This window comes from Sardina pilchardus, chromosome 20 (genome assembly GCF_963854185.1).
Source record: "Sardina pilchardus chromosome 20, fSarPil1.1, whole genome shotgun sequence".
Classification (NCBI taxonomy): Eukaryota; Metazoa; Chordata; class Actinopteri; order Clupeiformes; family Clupeidae; genus Sardina; species Sardina pilchardus.
In genome coordinates this window covers 5,480,669-5,502,174 of record NC_085013.1, presented here as the reverse complement: position 1 = coordinate 5,502,174, position 21,506 = coordinate 5,480,669, and the positions used below count along the sequence as shown (strand labels likewise).

At 42.6% G+C, this 21,506-nt stretch overlaps 3 protein-coding genes across 3 annotated transcripts in view; 2 read left to right on the top strand and 1 right to left on the bottom strand.

The window, feature by feature from the left end:
- Positions 1–338: 338 nt before the first annotated feature.
- On the bottom strand, positions 339–3,235 carry dtd2 (D-aminoacyl-tRNA deacylase 2). The gene is made up of 3 exons (XM_062523637.1): positions 3,065–3,235; positions 2,907–2,976; positions 339–2,791 (listed from the first exon to the last, which is right to left on the bottom strand). The coding sequence occupies exons 1-3, from the start codon at positions 3,173–3,175 to the stop codon at positions 2,466–2,468; spliced, it is 507 nt and encodes a 168-aa protein (XP_062379621.1). The 5' UTR covers positions 3,176–3,235; the 3' UTR covers positions 339–2,465.
- Positions 3,236–3,296: 61 nt separating this feature from the next.
- nubpl (nucleotide binding protein-like) lies at positions 3,297–9,107 on the top strand. Its single transcript, XM_062523575.1, has 11 exons — positions 3,297–3,484; positions 3,823–3,967; positions 4,123–4,157; positions 4,248–4,338; positions 4,522–4,561; positions 4,869–4,959; positions 5,385–5,478; positions 6,632–6,717; positions 7,114–7,234; positions 8,037–8,119; positions 8,521–9,107. Exons 1-11 carry the CDS (start codon positions 3,350–3,352, stop codon positions 8,581–8,583), a joined length of 984 nt encoding a protein of 327 aa, XP_062379559.1. The 5' UTR covers positions 3,297–3,349; the 3' UTR covers positions 8,584–9,107.
- A 7,880-nt stretch (positions 9,108–16,987) lies between these two features.
- The window catches only part of arhgap5 (Rho GTPase activating protein 5), a 45,438-nt gene continuing 40,919 nt past the window's right edge, over positions 16,988–21,506 (top strand). Inside the window, exon 1 of the mRNA XM_062522350.1 lies at positions 16,988–17,306. The gene's annotated coding sequence lies outside the window, so the exon portion shown is untranslated. The remainder of the gene's footprint in view (positions 17,307–21,506) is intronic.

Below are 21,506 nucleotides of genomic sequence, written 5' to 3'. Positions count from 1 at the left end.
AAAACACTTTGAGGTGACTCAATCGTTTTGTCACAAAGCAGGGAAAGAGCTCTGCCATTTAATGAAAAGTGAAATGACCTGACCTGTTGATATGGGCTGAAATGTAGGGGCGTAGAACTCCACTGTTAAAGTGACCCTTATAGATGCCAAAAAACATCCAATAACACAAACATAAATAATAATAATAATCTGAGCAAAAACAATAGGGCCTTGCACCTATGGTGCAGCCGCAGGCCGCATCTCGGTGCTCGGGCCCTAATGAACATGCACTGTGCACCCTGGTGTAGAGCTACAAGCTTCTTTGTTTAACATTTAGAGGAAAACGCACAAAAGTGGTAGTCTGTCCAAAATCCAACACCATTTATTTCACGATTTATAAACTGAGTACACTGAGCATTACATACATTGTAGGTATGAGAGAATATGGATGTTGCAGTGAGGATATACAAACACATTAGCAAACATGCTCAGGAATTTGAATAGCCACTTAGCACCCACTGAAATGAAGTCAAAAGTGATATTACATCCCAAAGCCTTCATGCCGCAGTGTTAACAAAGTCTCACTTTAAAACCCAAAATCGATTCGTGTCAGGGACTTACTGATGATCTGAGAAAAGCAAACAGACTAACACTGAAAAACAAACCCTTCATTTCGAGAGGAATTCAAGTCTTTTAAAGTTGGCTTTGGCTCGTGCAAAAGAATCTGAGCTGCAGCTTGGCTCTACAATTGCCAGTCTGTAGTTTAGTTTGCAGGGACTGTTATTTCAAAAGCCTGACCATAATCGCTTATTGCTCAAACGCAAGTGCTATTTCATGCCTCCCAAACAAATTACAGAATTGGGAAATATGTTGCTTGGGGTTTAATACTACATTTGGGGAAATAATACTACTCTGATGTTTATTCTGATCCTTTTATCAACAAGATTCACTCCAATATAGAAGTAAATGGCCAGTGGAGAGTTGAAACATGGACCATTAGGTGTTTTTTTATTTCCATCTTTGTCCTATCTTGAGAACAAAGGGAATTACATTCCCTACATTTGACAGCCTGAAGAGCTTCTTTGCATTCAGCTCCATGCAAGCTTAAGAAAATGTGTCTGGTGGACTTGCAGTATTTGTTCAGTGCTGAGGCTGATTTCTGTGTCCCTCAAATGGTCAGATAGTGCTGAGTCACAATGATGCTCTGGAAGTGTCCCACCCAGACATGACAATCATCAGTGCACACACACGCACACACACACGCACACACACGCGCACACACACGCGCACACACACGCGCACACACACGCGCACACACACGCACACACACACGCACACACACACACACACACACACACACACACACACACACACACACACACACACACTTGCATGCACACACACACGCACGCACACAAACCTACAGTCTCTCTCACATTCAAACCACACACACACGCCTGTGTTCATGCTGCACTTTCCCACCATTTTTATCCCCTTCCTCTCTGTCCTCCTAGGCTAAGGCTTAGGCTCATAAATTAAACATGGTGAAGCATCACCCCACTCTTTTGCTGAGTGTTAAATCTCGCCCTCTTTAGCACAGAGAAACGACCCACTGGCAAACTGCAAGCCTAGCACAGCCTTCAACAGAGACGGATTACCAGCTGAGATGACTGACTGTCTGATGTATAATGTATCACAATGTTTGGTAATGGATATAGGATTGAAATGAGGGGTTGGGGACAAGATTTTTCTCCTTTGCTGTGGTCATTTGAACCTGTATGAACTGTCAAGTGTTGCAATGGCAGTGCCCTCTAGTGGCCTTATGTTGTACTGCTTAAACCATCCTAATCAACTACTCTTCCCTTCATCCCCACTGGGTTTGGAAATAATTTGTAATGTAATGACATGACAAAAGATTAACATTAATATGTCTAATATGTCATTGATCAAATATTCATAATACAGTAGTAGGCCCTAACTGGTTCACTGACCAGTATTGACTGACCGTCTTTCATGATGTATAAAATGTGTTTTATTGCCTGTTATAATTATTATCATTACCTGCACTGAAATATTGGGCAGTTTCTTATGTATTTGTAGGCCTATCAGAAAGGTCTGAGAGCTGGTAAACTGTCTGCTCAGGGTCACTGAACAGATGAAAAGTTGTACTCTACACGTTTGTGTCAGGGAGGAAGGAGAGGGATTGAGATCAGAAGTGACAGTAACCAGACATAGTCAACCAGAGAAACCTCCACTCGACCTGAGCTGTTATTTTTTCTGACTGACTAGTAGTAACCTAGTAATTGTACAAAAGCCTACACCTCAAGAAAGATCAAGCCTACTTAACACATGAAGCAAGTTTTACAAGTCAGTTCACACAAGCATAGTTTTACTTTATGATAAATGTACAGTATTTCATAATTATACAAAATGTGGTAGGCACGATTCACCCAGCAAAAAAAAGGTAAAAAAAAGAAAAAGAAACCTCAAAACTCCATTAAATGAGTATACGGTCCATTTGTGTCCAGTTTAAGCACTTGTCTGTTTCCATAAGTTCCATGTCTAACCACAACTCCAGCCTCACAACATTTACTGGACGCAGCAATCTCCTTCTCACACTGGGAGACAAACTGAGCATAGAGCTTCTGTCCCTCTTCTTTCCCAATGTTGCCATGGTACTGCATTACCTTGCCTTTGACTTTACCTCCCAGAGTAGCTTGAGGGATGATTAGGACACTACCTGGCAGGTCCAGCACTGACACATACTTCCCTGAGTCGGTTTCACACAGCTTGATGTTAAGGAGGGCGGTCACTATGGAGGAAAGGACAACAGTCACAGGTTGTTGGTAGCCAAGGCTATCATATTAGTAGTAGCCCACATGTAGGCTATCTAGCCTTAATGAAGAACATGTCATACTAGGGCGTACCCATTTTTGGAATTATATCTTCAGTAGCTCCTTTGAAGAAACAGATATAAATAACCATACCGCGGTCAATCTGAAAGGCAATGCAAAGGCAAATTAATCAATCATTTATTCATTCAATGAAGTCATATTGTTAGCCTATGCTTACCTATCCAACCTACCTCTACCCACTCTGCCTCCGACTGCTCATCGGGAGGTTTGACTTGAAGCCTGGCATGAAGGCATTGTTGTAGAGTGGTTCTAGATTGCAAAGCAGCTGTTTTGTCTGTCATGATGATGGGTACTTTCTCACATGTAAAGATCACTGTAACCGCTGCACTGCTACCGCACTGCTTCTCTTCCGCATAAAGCTTGTGTTGTGGTAGACGTCATCAAAAATGGACTAGTCTTCCAAACGTCATTCGGTTGCAAAATAGCTGAGGCAAAACTAGCCGAGGCACAACAACATGGCACACTTTAACTATTGTAAATTTATGCATATATTGAAATGTGTTCCTCAGAGTATCGATTCGCGTGTTGCATGTACGTTAGGACGTGTCCAGCTTCCACCAGTTTATTGTAAACATTTGATACGTTTGAAGGTAAGCTGTCATCTCGTTCTAACTAGCTAGCTCGGTACTATAGTTAGTGTTAGCCTTTCATGGGCTGTCAAAACAAACAAACAAACATCGTGGTAACTCACTACACACACTGGTTTAATCCTATCGGATTGCTGTTATGGATCTGCTCTCTATGCATGTATGCTTTTCTCTGTTTGGTAGGCAACACAGCGTTACTAAACGGTAGTGCATAGGTAGTGCATGTCATAATCATGTCAGATTCAGCACTGTTATTAAGCTTATTGGACTGTGGTATTTGTTCACGTTAATAGTGACTTCATACAACTGTTTATGTATTTTGGTGATGTTTGGGGTCATAGACATCAGGCGCAACTGACAGGTTGCAGGAGAAACAGAAGCAGCACATGGCGAGGGGGCTACCCAAACAGAAACCCATTGCAGGGGTGAAGAGGGTCATCGTGGTTGCATCAGGAAAGGGAGGCGTAGGGAAGTCTACTACAGCTGGTAAATCATGTCCTAAAATATGCAACACTGATATACTCAGTAATTGCACACATTTAAATACAGTATATTGGTCCAATGTCATCCCCCATCTTCTCATGTGTTCAATGGAAAGTACAAGATATGATCATGATATGATTGTTTTGTGTACTTTTCAGTGAATCTGGCACTTGGACTCATAGCCAATGACCCGGTAACAATCTGTTGTTAACCCTGTGATATTAAGTGTATTTTCAATCTTCTAATGTACCAAGACCTGTTTAACTTGTCTTGTCAATTCCAGACTGTATCTGTAGGTCTGCTAGATGCTGATGTGTATGGCCCTTCAGTTCCTAAACTGATGAATTTGAAGGGGAATCCGGAACTGACAGACAGTAGGTCACACGTATTCAGCGACTTTATTCTTTTTTTCTTTTCTTCTATTTTATAAACAATATATGTAGCCTTTTTTTTTTGCTTATTTGTATTATATCAACAGAGACGTATTGCCAATTGATAGCTACCAGTGGAATTTGTGTAAACTATTGTAATATTATTTTCCCTTTTTATGTTTTCAGATAATCTTATGAGACCTCTTGTAAATTTTGGAGTTCCTTGGTAAGTTTGTAAGATGTAACAGGGGAGCTACACCAGACGCGTAACTGAAGCGTTCCGTTCGCGACGCGTAAAATCCATTTTAGAAGAGGGGTCTATTTTTTTCGAATGTACGCGCCACTGTCGTGTCTGTTGTAGCTACTTCCATTGATTATAGTGGTTATTAACTGCTGCAACATACGCTTCACGAACGGAACGCTTCAGTTACGCGTCTGGTGTAGCTCTACTGTAAGACCAGTTGATGGATAAAGCTTCCTTTACCATGTTGTGGGTCCTCTTGACATACTGCCATGTCTCTGTCCCACTTCAGCATGTCAATGGGCTTCCTTGTGGAGGACGTTGCGCCTATTGTGTGGAGGGGCCTAATGGTTATGTCAGCCATTGAGAAATTACTCAGACAGGTGAGCGATGATCACATTCTTCACCAGTCATGTAGTCTATCATAATCTTCCACAGCCACAAAGCATTTACGGCAGTGCTAGCCTTGGCATTTTATCCTCAGAGCACTAGAGGAAAAGACAGGTAGGCACTCTCAGGTGATGAATAGGGCTGTTGTCAAAAAGCAGGATCGATGCCTTCCTTTTGATACCTGTAAAATGCCTGTATTAAATTAAATTGGTGGCATCTGTCAATTTAACACTTTGCATCTGATCCTGGGACCTCCAGCAACTCCAGTTAGGTAAAAAAACAATTGTTTTTGCTGATGTTTTGTTTTTTTCATACTGACATTAGTCGGTGACCTCCAGAACGGAGGTCTACAGTATGTGAAAAAATTCTCAGGAGATTTCTCCTTTAAAGCCTCTCTTGTGTGTTTGCACCTGAATAGGTTGACTGGGGACGTCTGGATTACTTGGTTATTGACATGCCTCCAGGAACTGGAGATGTCCAGCTTTCCATAACACAGAACATCCCCATTGCTGGTGAGTATCAGTAATCCATCTGTTATATTTGAACTTTACAATGAGGCTGTTTTGTTTTTCGAGTGTTGTAATAACACCTGCAATGATACGTTATGGCCAGGAGGTGTCAGTGTGTAAATGTTTGTGCATTTTTAGTGAGAAGTGGCAATTCTCCATGCACTTCAGATGACGTGCAAAAATGTGGGTCCATTGGCCAGCTGCCAGTCATTGGCAGTTATTTTGCTTGGTTGGGAAGCCTGTGAAAATGCTGTGTAAGCAGATTGTTTTTGTCGGCTCTAGAAAGTGTCCCATTTTCAACCCCTTGATAAGATCTTAGCAAATGGACTGTGGACCCAATTTACTCCGGCATTGTCACAATGGCCAGGTAATGATGTGCGGAGAGAATGCTCTTGTCCTGTCCTGAGATGAGATGATGCTGATGTAGGTCACGATATCCAAACACTAACACAATCTTTCCGCCCAAATCAATTGAAAGGCTATTCCCACGAAAAAAACAAAGATACCCATGAAGACCCACATTAACCTTGTCCTTGCAGTATAATTAGCCACAAGGAATATGTAGCCATTAGTAGGATGTTTTCAATTTATAACAAAAAGGAAGCCTTATTTATTGTCTGTTTACTCACTGTGACCTGTGGCTGTGACCGATATGTTATAGTATCTAGAGAGAATGATTTTCATGCCATTGAAGTTTTGCTTTCTTACATTAAATCCTGCCATTTGTAGTTTTGCCTAATTTGATGTTAAGCAAAAAAAAAACACATCTTAAAGAAACACTCCTGGACCAAGATTACACAGGAGCTCATTTTTGGTTAGCGTGCAATCAGATTGTTTCAGCAGTCAGTTATGTAAGACACAATGAAGTCTCTGGCTTACAATGCTTACCTTTCTTCAAATCCTCATTAGTGGTAATCCACCCAAACAGTGTTACTCTACCTTCTAATGAACTCTAATCATTAGGTAGTCTACGCATGATGTCTTTCATCACAAGTCTTAATAAAGACGTCATCTCTGACACTATTTTTAAACCATTAGTACATTAAGCAATGGGATAGAATGGTCCAATATTAACAATTAATCAAGACTGAATGTGGTAATCGCGGACATTAAGCTGTTCTGTCTTTTGACCTTGAGTGACCTTTGGCCTCCGCAGGAGCGGTGATCGTGTCCACACCGCAGGACATCGCCCTGCTGGACGCCCGCAGGGGAGCCGAGATGTTCCGCAAGGTCAACGTGCCGGTGAGCGAACCCCCTCTGATTAGAATTGCATTTCCTTTGCATTTCTCAAAGGAACAGCCAGCAGAGGTTGCAGTGGAACACAGAACCGGCGGGGAGAGAAGACACTCCGACTGCTCTCAGCTTTCAGTATTCATGTCATTTAATAAACGTAATGACATCTTGTCAAAAGCACTCTGCTGAGCGGGTGTTCGCTTAAAGCAGAGAACTGATGTTGTATCCTTAATAGGTTTCCTCTCACTATGCAGAGTATATCCTTTTACTCATCCAAGAATATTGCAGATCTTAACTTCTTTCAGCGGCCTGTAAGTGACAGGACACGGAAGCCAGTGCCTTGTGATGTGACACTCTGGGCTTGCATTTAATAGCTCCCTCGTGTTTGATTTTTTCGCGTTGTAGGTCTTGGGCTTGGTGCAGAACATGAGCGTCTTCCAGTGCCCCAAGTGCAACCACCAGACCCACATCTTTGGAGCAGATGGGGCAAGGGAGCTGGCCCACACTCTCGGAGTAGAAGTCCTTGGTGAGACCTCCGCTCTTGACGCCATTCATCAACGGCTCACTCCGAATGCGTCCATGCATAGTGCTTTACATTAGTGCCGCCGCGCCCTGCCCCGTCCCCACATCCCACACATGGCTAATGACTTTCTATATTTATCAGGTGTTCAGATGCACCAGGTGTATGGATCTCGACTCGGCACCTCTGCTCTCACTGCATGATAATGAGTTTCTGGAGGGGGCTTTTTTTTTTCACCTGAGGACTTGCAAACTGAAATAGCAATGCATTGCACTGTCCTACTTGACATCCATTTTTCAGTCATGCCCTCATAACTTATTTAAGGCCTAAAACGGAACATGTGCATATATTACGGCTCTTTACCAAAACAGATCTCTTGCCCCTGTCTAGACCTTTTACAAGAAATGGTTATTATGAATACCTCAGACCCCATAGGCTGTACAGCAGAACTTTTAGTTAGAATTATGAGGTTAATTCAAGTATTGGCAGAATGATATCCATATTAGGACTAGGACTATAGGACTAAACCTATTATCATCCAGAAGAAAAATAGTTTTTAGCTTTTACTGATATGTAACACTGGCAAAAAATATATTAAAATATAAATGTTCCATGTTTAGAAAATATGATATTGTAATCTATGAATTGTTATAACAGTGAAATGATGTAAAGGGACTGCTGTGAAAAGCTCTTAGAGAGCACAGCGCCTGTGCATCTGATATGTGAATAATTGAATCAAAAGCTCCAGTGCCTTCAGGGATGCTGACGACTGATCTAATATCTGCCTTACCTGGTCCTACCTTCCCAGGGGACATCCCGCTGCACCTGAACATCAGAGAGACGTCTGACAGAGGCCGGCCAGTGGTGGTGTCGTCCCCAGACAGTCCCGAGGTATGTAGTGCTCACCGGTCATCACGGTCCTCTTTAATCACACTCCCAGCCAAGTGCACACACACACAAACACACACACACACACACACACACACACACACCAGCTCACTAGTTCCCAGCGCCTCTCTGATCAGCTCTGTTACAGTCTCTTACATGTCAGTCAGCATCACATTTCAATGGAAATGAGGCAGCTTCAGCCCACTGCTACGTTTCAAACAGCATTTGCTTGCATGCCACTAGCCTCACTCACAGTCCCTGTTACATTCTTTTGAATCTGTATCAAAGATGAAGTCTATCTTCCATTGAGTTGTACAAAATGTGTTTGATGGACCTACCATTTTTTTTTTTTACCTCTGCTTTATATTATTCAGATCTACCCTCTTCTCCTTTTGTCTTTCCAGGCTGAATCTTACAAGAAAGTAGCAGCCGCAGTTGTACGGCGACTGGAGGACTCTTCCAGCTGACAGACAGACGTGCTATGACCAGTGTTCTGGTCCTCCCCACTCAAGGGGTCTTACACATCAGTGGGCACCACTCTAATGCAGACCATTGTCCTGTTGTCGGACGTCTACAATAGCCAGAACTCTCTACCAGCACAATCTTAAAAAGCTTATAGTAAGCTGAAAATACAGTACACTACTCTGACTTCAAGCCGTCTAGTATTTATCGACATGATCAACATTATCCCTAGCCTCACGGTGTCTAGGTCATATTTTGGGTGGTACTGAGGAGACAGGGAAGCAGAAACCACAGTCATGTGGGTTTCCCGTAGAGCTCGGGGCCGGGGCCATATCTGTCGGCCTGTTTGGTGGAATGTACTCAAGTCTGTGGATTTATGTGCCTGCGCTGTTGAATGCGGAAAACCAATACGCACAACCATTTCTCCTGTGTGTTGCAAAAAGAAATACAAATTTTGCATGCTGGGAAGCCTGTACAGACAAAAAGTTGCTGAGTGATTGTGAAATTAAAAAGAAAAATGACGCAGAAATATTCTCTGCTGTGTTCATCATTTCATTTAATGTCTGCCGTTTCCGCTGCACTGGCTGCTTCTCTTTTCAATGAATTATCTGAACTGTTCAGTCTGTTATGCATAGCACCTATCTAATCCTGTTATTTGCATGTTATAGGTTGACATTCCAAAAAGTGTATTCAGTATCGAAGGGTAGCAACACATTTTCTCCATCTAATCTGACAACTTTGGCCATTCTGTACTAGCCTTCTCCAGAAGTCTTGACGTAGTTTTTACAAGACTTTAATCCACCACCAATTCCAAACAGTTGACATCATCAGTATTCAGCCACTGTGGCTCTCTCTGTGCCGAGCACGTAGTCCCTCCTCAGCATCACTTCCTTGTCCCTTTTTTGCATTACCTGCATCAGTTCCACACCATCAGACACGGTAGATAGACACACAGAGGCGTTTGAATTTTAACGTGTCTAGTGACCTTGAGAGTTGCTGAGGTGTTAGCAGCGCTTTAAGAGTGAGTTATGGCAGTGTTCTAATGAGGCGTGCCCTAAAGCTTATTATTGGAGACTTTTTGCCTGCTGAAAAAAGGCAGGGGCTAGTGCCAGCAGTTTTACTGAGAGTTGAGTATATGAAGTTAGTGGCCAGTAACTGTTTTTACATGTCACGGCCACCAGGCGGCCCTAATTGGCAGCCAAACATACTGACTGTGCCCCGTGGGCCGATATTTATTTTCCCGGGCGGGATAAGGTTCAAGTGACAAACGGCTCCACATCCTGCATATTTTCATGGTTCCCTTAAGTCAGCTGAAGCAGCCATAATTTTTCGTACCGCAAAACCCCCACACTTGCTGGACAGTCATGTTTACACAAAGTGAGGTGTGTGTGTGTGTGTGTGTGTGTAAGTGTGCATTTGAGGGGGGTAACTTGCTCTCCTCTACCCCTGGCTGCATATTCTAAGACCACATTGGTCCCATTGGAGCATGAACTTTGCTGCTATTATGCAATTCATTGTATTACCGAAAGTCTCCTCAGAGTTTTGGCAAATGCAATAAAAGAGATTAAGACGCTGTGTAAATCTTATGAAAACGCGTATTGTGCCCGATCTTGAGGTGGAGAGTGATGTGTGGGGTTTTTTTTCCCGATGGCCAGCCCTGGCTTTGGCTCGTGCTCTTTGGAGCAGGCCCACCTTTTGCATTTTCTGTTCTTCTGGCCAGACTGATATGTCATGATGAGTAATGATCAGAAAGACTTTTGGTGCACCCAGTTGGAGACATGAAACTCTCGCAGACTTGGCTGTGCTATTGGTCGAGCTCTTTCCCTGTCTCCTTCTCACTCTGAGTTGCCCAGTCTCCTTTTCACTCCATCTCACATTGTTTTCTCAACCACTACTTGAGAACATACTTAGACACTTTTTATTCCCTTTTTCTCCCCCTTTCTTTCTCCAGCTCATTCCACCTCCTCCCTGTCGTCTCACCTATTCCCTAGTGGCATGTCAGAGCAGCCTTGGCGCCGAGTTGTTGCTGTCACCGATGTCACCGAATGAGAGATAATAGTGTAAGAATCAATGAGATGCGGCATAGAAAGCTGTTTTACTGTGAGCATTGCATCTCCGCCAAGCCACTACAGCGACGGCGAGGCCACAGTCAAGGTGCAGGAAAGCCCAAAGGGGAGCCAGACAGATGACTCGGCTTGGATAATTACCGCTCAGCCATGTGCTCGTTGACCAAGACAGCCAAAAGTTTCTGTGGGAGACTTGGAAAGAAAAAAAAACGAAGCAAGCATGAGAATGTGTGTGCGTGTGTGTGTGTGTGTGTATGAGAAAGAGAGAGAGAGAGAGAGAAAGACAGATAAAGGGTGTGTGCATGTGTCGGATGACCACTCCTGACTGCCTCTGTCTTGTGTGGAGTCATAACAGGGTTGTTTCAGCGAGATGACTAGTTCTTTTCTGGGAAGGTTTGGGACATTCCCACTGCAACAGCATTAAGATAAAAAAAAAGTTCTCAGGTGTTATCAACTTTGGGTGTGGACTTATCCGTAACTCAGAAGTGACGTCAGGGCTGCAGTTCTCTCATGTTTCAAAAGCAACCCATGCTGTCCGGGACAGAAATGGAGAGAACTCCACTTCCTCAAGCTGTGAAAGATCAATAATTAAATCAGGCGAAGATACGCAGTGCCTGGAGAGGGAAAGAGTGTGAGAGAAAGAGTGGTGTCTACTTTCAATGTCACCTGAGCTCCCAAGAAAATACATTCACACACAGAGGTAATTCCACATTTCTTTCATAATGGAACATTTGGGCATTTTTTACACAACTCTGCCATGGATTCAAGAATTCTCTTTATTTCCACCAGTAGTATGTTTTTAAATATTTTAAAGCAACATCTTCTCCAGTAAGGCTTCAGTCTTGATATTAGAGTGACTTTCCCTCTGGTAACTTATCCAAAGTGGTGATCTTCACATTTATAATACAGTAGAATAGCATTTATTATTGATCAAATTATGCTAAGTGAAGCCTCTGGAGTTTTGAGTCAAAGAACTTGTAGTTATGCTGTCTGCGTGTTTTAAAATACACATGAAAGGGCAGTGAAGAACTGAATTGGCTTTCCACGCATGTTTCAAATAAATGAATTAAAAAGTCTATACTTGTCATTTGGACTCAAGGATACCCTTGAATTAGACTCTGTTTCATTCCAGTCATCCACTTTACGTCTGTCAGCCTGGCCCAAATGAAATATAACCCTCCATTGTTATAAAAGCCACATCCTGCATTCCAAAATTAAGGAGCGGGAGAGAGAGGGGGAAAAAAGAACAGACACACTTTCACTCTCTGAAAGTCAAGTGAGAAAAATCCTTCCACTTAAGTGCATATCCTCCCCCCTTGAGGATCTCAAAGAAACATCCACCTTTGAGTCTGTGAACCTCCCAAATGGGCTCTGGGGGAGCGGTCTTGTCTCCTGCACGTGTGCAGTGCAGTAACTGGCTGATTTTGGCAACTCATGGTCCCTAGACGGGAGCGAGGTGAGAGAGTTCTCTGATGCCCGTCCGTACCCCATCCCCAAACATACCACCCCTCACCCCAGGCCCCCTTGACCCCCGCCACCCCGCTCCACCCGTCGGGGCCGGAGCATAGACTGGTTGCCATGCCAATGCAGCTGCGGTCCTGCACGGGGTAAATAGCAGCAGCTGGTTCCAATTGCGCTGCGTCACTGGGAGGGCATGTATGCAGTCCGCTATGCTCTGCTCCCCTTGCCTCCCCTCCTCTGCACTCAGCGAGGGGGTAGGGTGGGGGGGTTGAAGGTGGGGAGGGGGGGGGGGGGGCAAGGCAGTGAGTGAGACCCCCTCTGCTGCAGTCATTGCTCCTTTCTGTTCTTCAGTTCTTTGAGTGTGTGTGTGTGTGTGTGTGTGTGTGTGTATGTGCTTGTAGGGGGGCTCTGAAACCACCCAGCATTCTTCTCTGAGAGAGAGCAGATAGACGCAGAGATGACTGTGTAGCACAGTGCCAGTCACCACCAGAGACGTGCATTAGGTGTAATTAAAACACAAATGAATGGACCCTTTAGAAGAAAAAAAAATTCCAACCTTCGGGTTCCGCGCGCCTGTCTATTATTTTTCAGAGATGATTAAGCTCATCTGTCTGTCTGCCGGCAGCGACGCCTGGCTCAAAAGGAACAGGACACCGGTGGGGTGCAGGAGGGTCTCCCCAGCGTGGCTGTTCACAGGGCCCAAGTCTGAAGCGTTTCTGGGGGAGATTTGGGAGCTGGGGAGAATGAATAATTCATGGCGGTAAAGGAGAAGAGGAGCCAGGAGATTTGGAAAAGGGTGTATAGCAGGAGTTGCAGACAGACAGAAAAGAGGGTAGACAGATAAACAGACAGACGGGCAGGGCAGACAGACAGGACCAAGTAAAGGTGGGGCCTGCTGCTCTGCTTTTGATGTCAGCTACCGCTGTGCCTGCTGCACGCTGACGCCGAACGTGGGTGAGGCATCAATCTCACATGCACACACTCACATACACAGGCTAAAAAAAATTGCATACACACCGAAAAATTTGTATATTCCCCAACACACATGGACCCACACACACTTCCTTCTGCTAACAATCTAGCCTGCAGGGTATCTGAGGAGTGACTGGGCTCTGAAGCTGAGTGGGTGTACGTATGATAGCCGCCTCAGGGTTCAATTAAAAAATAAAGCTTGTGTTGCTATAGTGATCCATGGTCACTCTACCTTTTAGTTGCCTTGACACAATGGACGAGTATGCCACCTATACTCACCCTTCCTCTGAAAGGACAAGCTCTGAAAAATAAACACATCAATGATTACAGCATATACTTTTTCATTCCTTACGTGAGGCTCTGTGCTTGAGGACTTGGCTCTATATTGCATTACGCCCACTGAGAAAGTAGCTAATTGTTTCATTTTTCAGTGTTTGCTTACACTGCTTTGCCTGTCTCTACTTGTGCAGTCACACAAGTAATTGCAAGCAGTGCTGAAGCTTTGCACTCTGAAAATATTTGCTTCTGCGTTTCGCAAGGCTTCACATCACCGTTTTCTCTCTATAGCCTCTCATTGCTTATTTAAGAGTGTGAGTTTCTCCTTCCAAGCATTCACGGCTGACTTCTGTGAAAGTACCTGCCTTAGGTTCATCAGAAGGCCCTACTCCTGGTGTGTCTGGCTTGGAGTCGTGCTGTTCTATTTTCACTAGGGAAGGCAGAGAGTAAGTGGGCTGAACAGATAAAAGCAAAAGTGATAGTCTCGCTGCCGAAGCAGATAACGCGGGGTGCTTCAATGCTTTTCCGCCCCCTCGACGGAAAAGTTATTTGCATAGGAGCCTCAGGTCCTGCAATAGAAAAGCGCCGGTAGAACAAGTGCTGGCAAGCCTGGTGGGAAGCACACTGAGCACCGTTTACAAATCTGAAAATGTGTAAGTTCTCTGCCACCGCCAAAAACTGCTGCGAGTGTCCACTTGACATCGAACATCTCAAGGTTACATTTGCTAGTGTCGGCAGGAATGGATATAATCGGCCCTATCTTAATTGAGACACCCTGAGCTCACCAGTGGAATAGCGAGTAATTGTGCTTTGATCAGATAAACAGGCCGTTCGCTTTACTGCATAGCTGCCATGGGTAAGTGAAGGTCAAGTGTAAATGCAGTGAGCTGTTTTTCATTGATTCTTTTTTGCCACTCATGGATGATGAAAGTGTGAATATGATGCCAGACGGGATAAGACACTGCAGAAAGAATGAGGTCAAAACACTGTAAGATATGAACTGATAAGAGGCAGCTTATTTTCATAAATAGAGACAGCACCAACATTTTCAGATTCGTTTGGTTAGCCAAAGGAATAGGAAAGCTACTTTTTTTTTATCAGTACAAAATCCTGAATAGTTTCTCATGATGGTGATTTCCTTAAGGCTTTTCCAGTCATACACCTGGAAAAAGGGAAAAAAGACAGGAGAGTCCACTCTCTGATGAATAGATTTTGAGTTATGCGATAAAACTCTGATAAAAACGAATCTATGTATGTTCCATCAACACAATCAATCTATGTGAGCATACTAGGAAGGTGCCTAGAATCAATATATTACCGGTATATTATATTTACCCTGATGTGGTGTAATTGGTTGGCTATCATTCAAGTTGGATATACTGTATAGCGAAGAGGCTGGGAAGTTAGAGAGGAAATATCTGGTGTGGTATTTACATCTTCAAATGAACAATGTAGCATGTTTATTTTCAGACTTCACACTAAGGCCTCCAATGTGATGATGTGAAATGGCACCAGGCTCTCTCAACAATGTGCCTGAGATTTGAATTTGAATACTAGAATTAGGGGGTTTAAAATGTTGAGGTTGATGAGATGAAGACAATAAAATAAACGTAAAAATCATTTAGAGCATTTTGATTAAACGGTTTTGTACATGAACAATTTAACCTTAAACAAAAAGAGCTGAGAATAACTTGAAACCTATAGGGCCAGACTTCAGACAGTGTCTGTCTCTGGTGGTTTGCGTCTGTCTATTACAGCCCCCTGATCACCTATAAACTAAGAACAGCACAGGCATACAAGGAGTACCAGATTTGAGAGCCCAGTAAAAGCCTCATCCGTGTCCTCTGGCACTATTCTGTAACATGTTCTGCATCAGATGTGACAACAACAACAACACGGGTCATCTTAAAACTTCCCAACCTTTGCTCCATGAGGAAGTACACAGAGTCATACATGTGCAGTCTATCGTTTGAGCCCACAGCAGAGTTCTTAGCGGGATCAAATTCCAAGTCCTTGTTCTTGTTCATATTGACAGAATGGCCACCAGCCAAGAATGAACACAGGGATCTTGTCTCAAACTCCCACTGGCTGTTTGACAGTGGCGCAGAGACGGAAAATGCTCACTTTTTTTTTACTCTGAGAATCATGTGTATGTTGTTGAGACGCCCTCCCAACAAACACATCTTCAGAAATGCTCTAACAGCGAGTTAGTTGGGAAAATAGCTTTTTCAAAGGGCAAAGGCTGAAAACATGAACATTGAGGAAAATGTAAACTCCACGGCCTGCATGTCCTCTTGCACTCCCCCACTAGTCTGTGCGTGGGGAGTAGTGCTCTGCATTTGGCAAGAGACAGCTTGGAGTCCACACCCAAACATCCTAGTAACAATGAAGAGCACTCTCACCTACAAACATTTGGAAATAGACACACCAGATATATAAATATATAAATAAGTATGTCAAACATGGCAGTCGGCTAATTTGTCTTTTATGCTGTGTCCAAGCGTGCAGGCACATTGCATATTATTTCACAAACGCGAAAGATGAATATTCTTCCCTATTAATGCAAATGCGCTCCCCACTAAAGATCTATAGAGGGACAAATGAACATTCTTGTTAAAGTAACATGCCCAAATTTTGGTTGAAGCCTAATTAAGATAACTTCAGTGTGAGCAGGTTAACTGAATCCTCACTACATCCTCAGTATGCTTCTTTCTAGCAAATTAATGGTGGATGGAAAGTAATGATCTTGGGTGTGGTTGTGTATCATACTAATGGTCTAGGCAGATTTCATAAAGTGTAATGTGCTCTGTGCCACTACATAGGGATTCATTAATTGGGACTATATTCATTTGTAAACCGAGTAAAATATGGTTTAGGTCAAAGACAAACCACAAAAGTGTGGATATCTCAATGCCAAACTGGAGAAGCTGAAAACCTGAAAAGAGAGCTCCTCTAAAAAAACTTGAAACTTGAAAACTAAATTGTCCTGCATTAATGACACACACACACACACACACACACACACACACACACACACACACACACACACACACATATTCTGTGTAGGCTATAGGTCTGACAAGACGTCTCTTCACCAGGCCACTGAATGCTGGGTCCACTCATTGTCCCAGTGCAGGGGCAGGGATTCATTGCAGCGAAGGCTACCTGAAACACACCCATGGAAGGTTGAATAATAATAATAAAACAACAACAACAAAAACTCCATAAATAAATAAACCAATTTACTGAAAGCACCGTGACCGAAGGCTATGGCATCTGAAAAAAACCCTCCAGAAACCTATTTCTCTAGGCTAACTGAGAATAGAATAGCCTATTTTTTTTTTTATTAAAATGCTCAGTGCGACTAAAATGTAGCCTAGGCTATAATTTATATTACCATTGACTTTATAGACAAATGTGCTGTTTTAAGTTTGGATAGACTTACGGTTAGTTAGGCTATCATATTAATGATTAATATAAAAGTCGAGATGCAGTCCAGAATTGTTTGATGGTGATTCGGTGTTCGCCATCGAGTGATAACCACAAACAATGCAATTATTCGGCCTTCTGAGAGAGCGAGGAAAAAAAACAAATCTTCAAACGTGTTTTCTTCAACGATTCCTCTGCAGCCATGAACGCGCGACGCGCCCCCGTACTGAGCCGAATGGAAAAGTTACTGGGGGGAGAGTGTGAGTGAGAGCAGGATCCATCCTCGTCGCCATTACCGACTGGAATGAGAGGGGAGGGAGCGAGTCTCGGATTACATGCATACCACTAATATAGTTAAATTACAAGATAAAAACAGTTTTTAAAGGTTTCGTAGGAACTAGTGTTTTTCGTGGCCACAATATGTCAAGGATACTGTTTTAAAGCCGAATCCGTGGAAATAAAAGAAGACACTTGGAATGATATCTGTTTTCCGTAGTGTCGGGAGCTGGGAGCGACCATGTTAGGTAGGGGAATGTATTTGGAATGAACTGCTTTGACTTTTTTTATTGTCAGTGTAAGTGTTGTAGTGGATCTTTCTTTGACATGTTCTAGCTAAAGGAAGCAAATCTCGTTGTTTTCCAGAAATACTTAAATGGACGCAGTATCATAGCCTCTGAAAGTGTATTGTTCGACTGCTGCGTCCAGTGTGGCATAATGTTGGCTAGCATACTAGCTAGCTAACCAGGCACATATCTTTCTTTTCCCTGTAAGAAGGCTGGGCGCGCGGCGATATGCATGATTTCGTCAAACATTGACCAAGCTCTGGAACGACAATAATTCAGCAGAGAATTGCACGAGAGTTGTTTTTTTTCCGTTTCACTAAAGTGAAGGCTTGCCAGAAATCGACACTGTGTATGGACTTGGTCAACTGGGTAACGCTAGCTAACACACGTTAGCTGAACATAATGCTTCGTTGGTATGGGGATCTAGTTCAGTGGGTAACAGTAACTGGATGACTTGCTAGCAAGCTAGCAGATAAGGTGTTGTCAGTGTGTCACATCAGCTAAGATTACTAGCGATGATTTGTGACCTGATGAGGTGACAGCAGGATGGATATGTAAAATTCGGGACTCGACTATTAGAGCAGTGTTAACGTCACTAGAAGATGAATGCTGGTATTTTCTTGTGCGACCATAATTTCTACGAAATTGCGTTTTTTTTGTTAGAGATACTGCATTGTTCATCTAACGTTAACGTTACTTATAGAATAACACCTAACCTAAACGTCGGGTGACAGCTATATCGTCGAACGTTGCTATAACACTAATATTATGCCAAATTGTAACCCAAAAGGATATGTCAGTCAGTCTCAACCAAACCGGTCATGTGCAGTTGAATCGCTGCAAATTCAAACATATTGTGGTTCTAGTGTAACTGGGTTTAGGTCGACCTTATAGTGCGTTGTTTAGGTCACTTACGTTGGTTGCTTTGTATGGTGACGTTACAACCAGTCAGTGGTTACAACCTATCAATAAGTCACCTTCTTAATTCTTGTAATTTTGCCTTCACCTTTGTGGAATTTCTTGTTCAGTTGCTGGTGGGAAGCCAACGGGTTGCATGTTTGATCATGTTCACAAGCGGTCACAGTGTCGTGACATTATTTACTTGGTTCACTATTTTGTTTATTTTCTCAGCGAAGATGGCAGTTTCTTTTTTCATGTCTACATTACCGCTCTTCTCCTTCCTTACTCGGGAGTATCAAAACCAGTTTGAAGTTTCTGCAGCTATTGGAGAGCTAGCGATTACTTGCATGTCGGCCGAAACTACTGCCAACCATTGATGATATTTGTCATCATATCGTCATGACTAGGCTGCATCGTTTTTTTAATGTTGGCGTTTCGCATTAGGTTAGGCTAGTCTGTAAGCCAATCTGGTGGTTTATTCAGCATTACTTGTACAGTAGATACACTGATTCATTAAATAAACATTGGCTGGCTGACAAATATAGACTGTCATGGTATGCTTTCTGACGAATTAGTTTTGCCAGCCACTTTTGATCTGAGCCTCTGATTTGGCCCTTCAAGCTAGATTCAAAACTCAAGACTACTGATTCCAAGTCAATTTGAAATTTCACCCTGCACTGCTTCTAGGACAACATTTTAATCAGCATTCAGGTATACCTTCATCTCCACATCCGGTTATTTTGTTGATTAAGGGCTGCTGTTGGTCTGGGGTCACTACATCGCAAGTGACCGCAAATGCAACAATTCTCCAGAGAAGTCGTCTTTTTTTAGTGTAAAAAATGTTGGCGGCGTGACCTTGTGTAATGATTTAACCTTCTCTTGCCTGGCTTGAGCGCCAGCAAGAATCTCATCAATAAATGCTTGCTATGTAAAAAACTAACACAGACACTGAAAATGCTACACCATCACTATTGGGCCAGGGAAGGAGCCAGAAACAATGTTTTTTATGCGACAAGAAATCCTGCTTTGCTTTAGTTGCCCACCTTAATACAGTCACCTGTAAGTTTCACATTGAGTGCTGTGTGTTGTTTGTGATGTTACTGTGACAGCACTATACGATCAGCATAGTCGTACACTATTTTGGATCTGATAGATTGTGTTAATAGCCAAAACCTTGTGTTAGGTGTGCCTGTGTCATTAATAAAGTCTAGCTTTTCAGAATTGTGTACAAAAACAGTTATGACTTTAAATAGTATGTTTAAATGAAAAACTGAGTTTACTGAATGAAGCAGACCTCTTACATTCGATTAGACTTTGGTCTCATTGTGCAGAGTCAAACTACCGAGACAATGAAATGTAGTTTGTGTCTAACTTAGTATTAGCCTATAAGTGGAAAAGACAGCACTTATTTTTTATATACTAAAGGAAAGGGCATTGTGTTCAATAAAGAGCAAGATAAAGCATCATGCAACAAATGGCTCTGTGATAGGCCGCTCCTTTCATTTTTTTTATGTTGTTAAATGCAGTTGCAGGGTTTTTTATTTTTTTTTCGATTTATAGGCTATGTGCTAGATTAAGGAAAAGGGAAAAAAAATGAATATCCAGAGTGAAATGAGACATTTTGGTTAGATGTTTTCGTAAGACTGGGCATCAGTCAGTTTAATTAGAGCACATGGCATGTTGTGCAAATGTGTCCTTGTTTTTGTATTGACTTCAAACACGTTTTCCAATTATTTCAGTTTGCTTGCTTAAATGCAACAAATCTAAAGGGGGTAGGCCTAGCACATTGACACCCATTGAAACAATCTCATTTTGACTGATCCTGACTGTATTTTCTATTAGATATCGTGAGTATTTAGGTCAGTAACGGTAGTCGTTTATTTAAGCACCATGTGCCCTTCTCGCCCCAGGGCCACCACCGTATTGCTTCACGTTTTGAAGCAAGATGAGGCAAGTTGATGTATTTAAAAATTTAAAAGTCATTGGTGTCTGATGCAACCTGTCCTTGGAGAGAACTATCTATCTAAAGAAACAAATCACAGAACCAGTCAAAAGCCCCTTTCACATTCAGAAACGATACATTAGCGTTTAAGAAATAGCGGGTTCAGGGGATTTCACAATGTGAAAGGTAGACGTGTTCTGGTCCCGGGGTTGTCTGAAGCCGGTTTCAGAGGCGAGTTCTGGGAGGCGTTGCCTAGCAGCACGTCACACGCAATTTGGGAGTGAACAATGACGTTAAGCATGCCTTGGACCTCGGAGATAAACTGATAAACACAACTGTCATGCTAGTTCTACGTGGTTTAGCTTCCAAATGATGGCGGGCCACTTGTTATGTTATGGGCAATTCCATATCAGTTGGAACAGGTCCGACACCATGGTCCTCAGTTTTTCCTGATTTTTGGTCCAAATGTTCCTCCATGTCTCATTAGAAGAAAACCAAAATTTTAGCTGGGTATCTTGTTTAGTTTCTGAGATATGGCTCTTCAAATGTGGTTAGACGCGTCCTAAAAAAAGGCTGAAAATTCTGGATTTAATGAGCACCACTTTTTTTTAAACCCCTCTCCTCTCTTAAGGCTACCATATTATTTTCTAAAAATTTGAACACTGGGGCAGTACCCTGTGTTGTTGTCCAAAATCATAAAGGAATTACAGTCCTTCCCACCATTGGAGACTTATTCATCGAAACAAACCCATATTTGTTTTGAAAGCAATGAAAAAAAAAACCTGTTTTTGTTCTCTTATGGTCATGAATGGCTAGCACTCACAGTTTTAAAACTCTACATATATATAGTCCATGAGTAAGAGAACATGTTGACAAAAAATTGAGAATGTTAGTTTTCGTATTTCGAGGCTATGAGCCTTCAAAGTTGGCCAAAATGGCGTTTTTTCCTAAAAATGCCACTTTTATTGCCTTTTTCCAAGGACAAGATGAAATGCAAATCCAACATTTCTTTTTTTCTGCAATAGTGTGGCACTTTGTAGATCATGTGAATGTGGTAGATCCAACCTGTCCATTTTAATATCCCCACAGCACATGTCTGAAGTTAGAAAAAATGAAAAAATGTCTTTGCTGAAGGAGGTGTTGGTTTGATTTGTATGAACCTCTTAGAAGGACAATATGGGGTGTAAACCCATTTTGTCTTTTTGAGGGATCAGCATGCCATCCTGTTAACAGGATAAAAATCTTATATCCCATTTTTACTCTTTATTGATCCCTTAGAATATGTCCAAAAGTTGTCATAAATGAAAAAAGGCGACTAA

Bases quoted from the DNA above. Each gene is read 5' to 3' on its own strand.
- dtd2 (XM_062523637.1), bottom strand. From the start codon at position 3,175: ATGACAGACAAAACAGCTGCTTTGCAATCTAGAACCACTCTACAACAA. The intron at 2,977-3,064 runs GTAGGTTGGATA...ATTGCCTTTCAG, and splicing joins CGGAGGCAGAGTGGGTAGAG to ATTGACCGCGGTATGGTTAT. The intron at 2,792-2,906 runs GTACGCCCTAGT...TTTCCTCCATAG, and splicing joins AGATATAATTCCAAAAATGG to TGACCGCCCTCCTTAACATC.
- nubpl (XM_062523575.1), top strand. From the start codon at position 3,350: ATGGCACACTTTAACTATTGTAAATTTATGCATATATTGAAATGTGTT. The intron at 4,158-4,247 runs GTAACAATCTGT...TGTCAATTCCAG, and splicing joins GACTCATAGCCAATGACCCG to ACTGTATCTGTAGGTCTGCT. The intron at 5,479-6,631 runs GTGAGTATCAGT...TGGCCTCCGCAG, and splicing joins ACAGAACATCCCCATTGCTG to GAGCGGTGATCGTGTCCACA.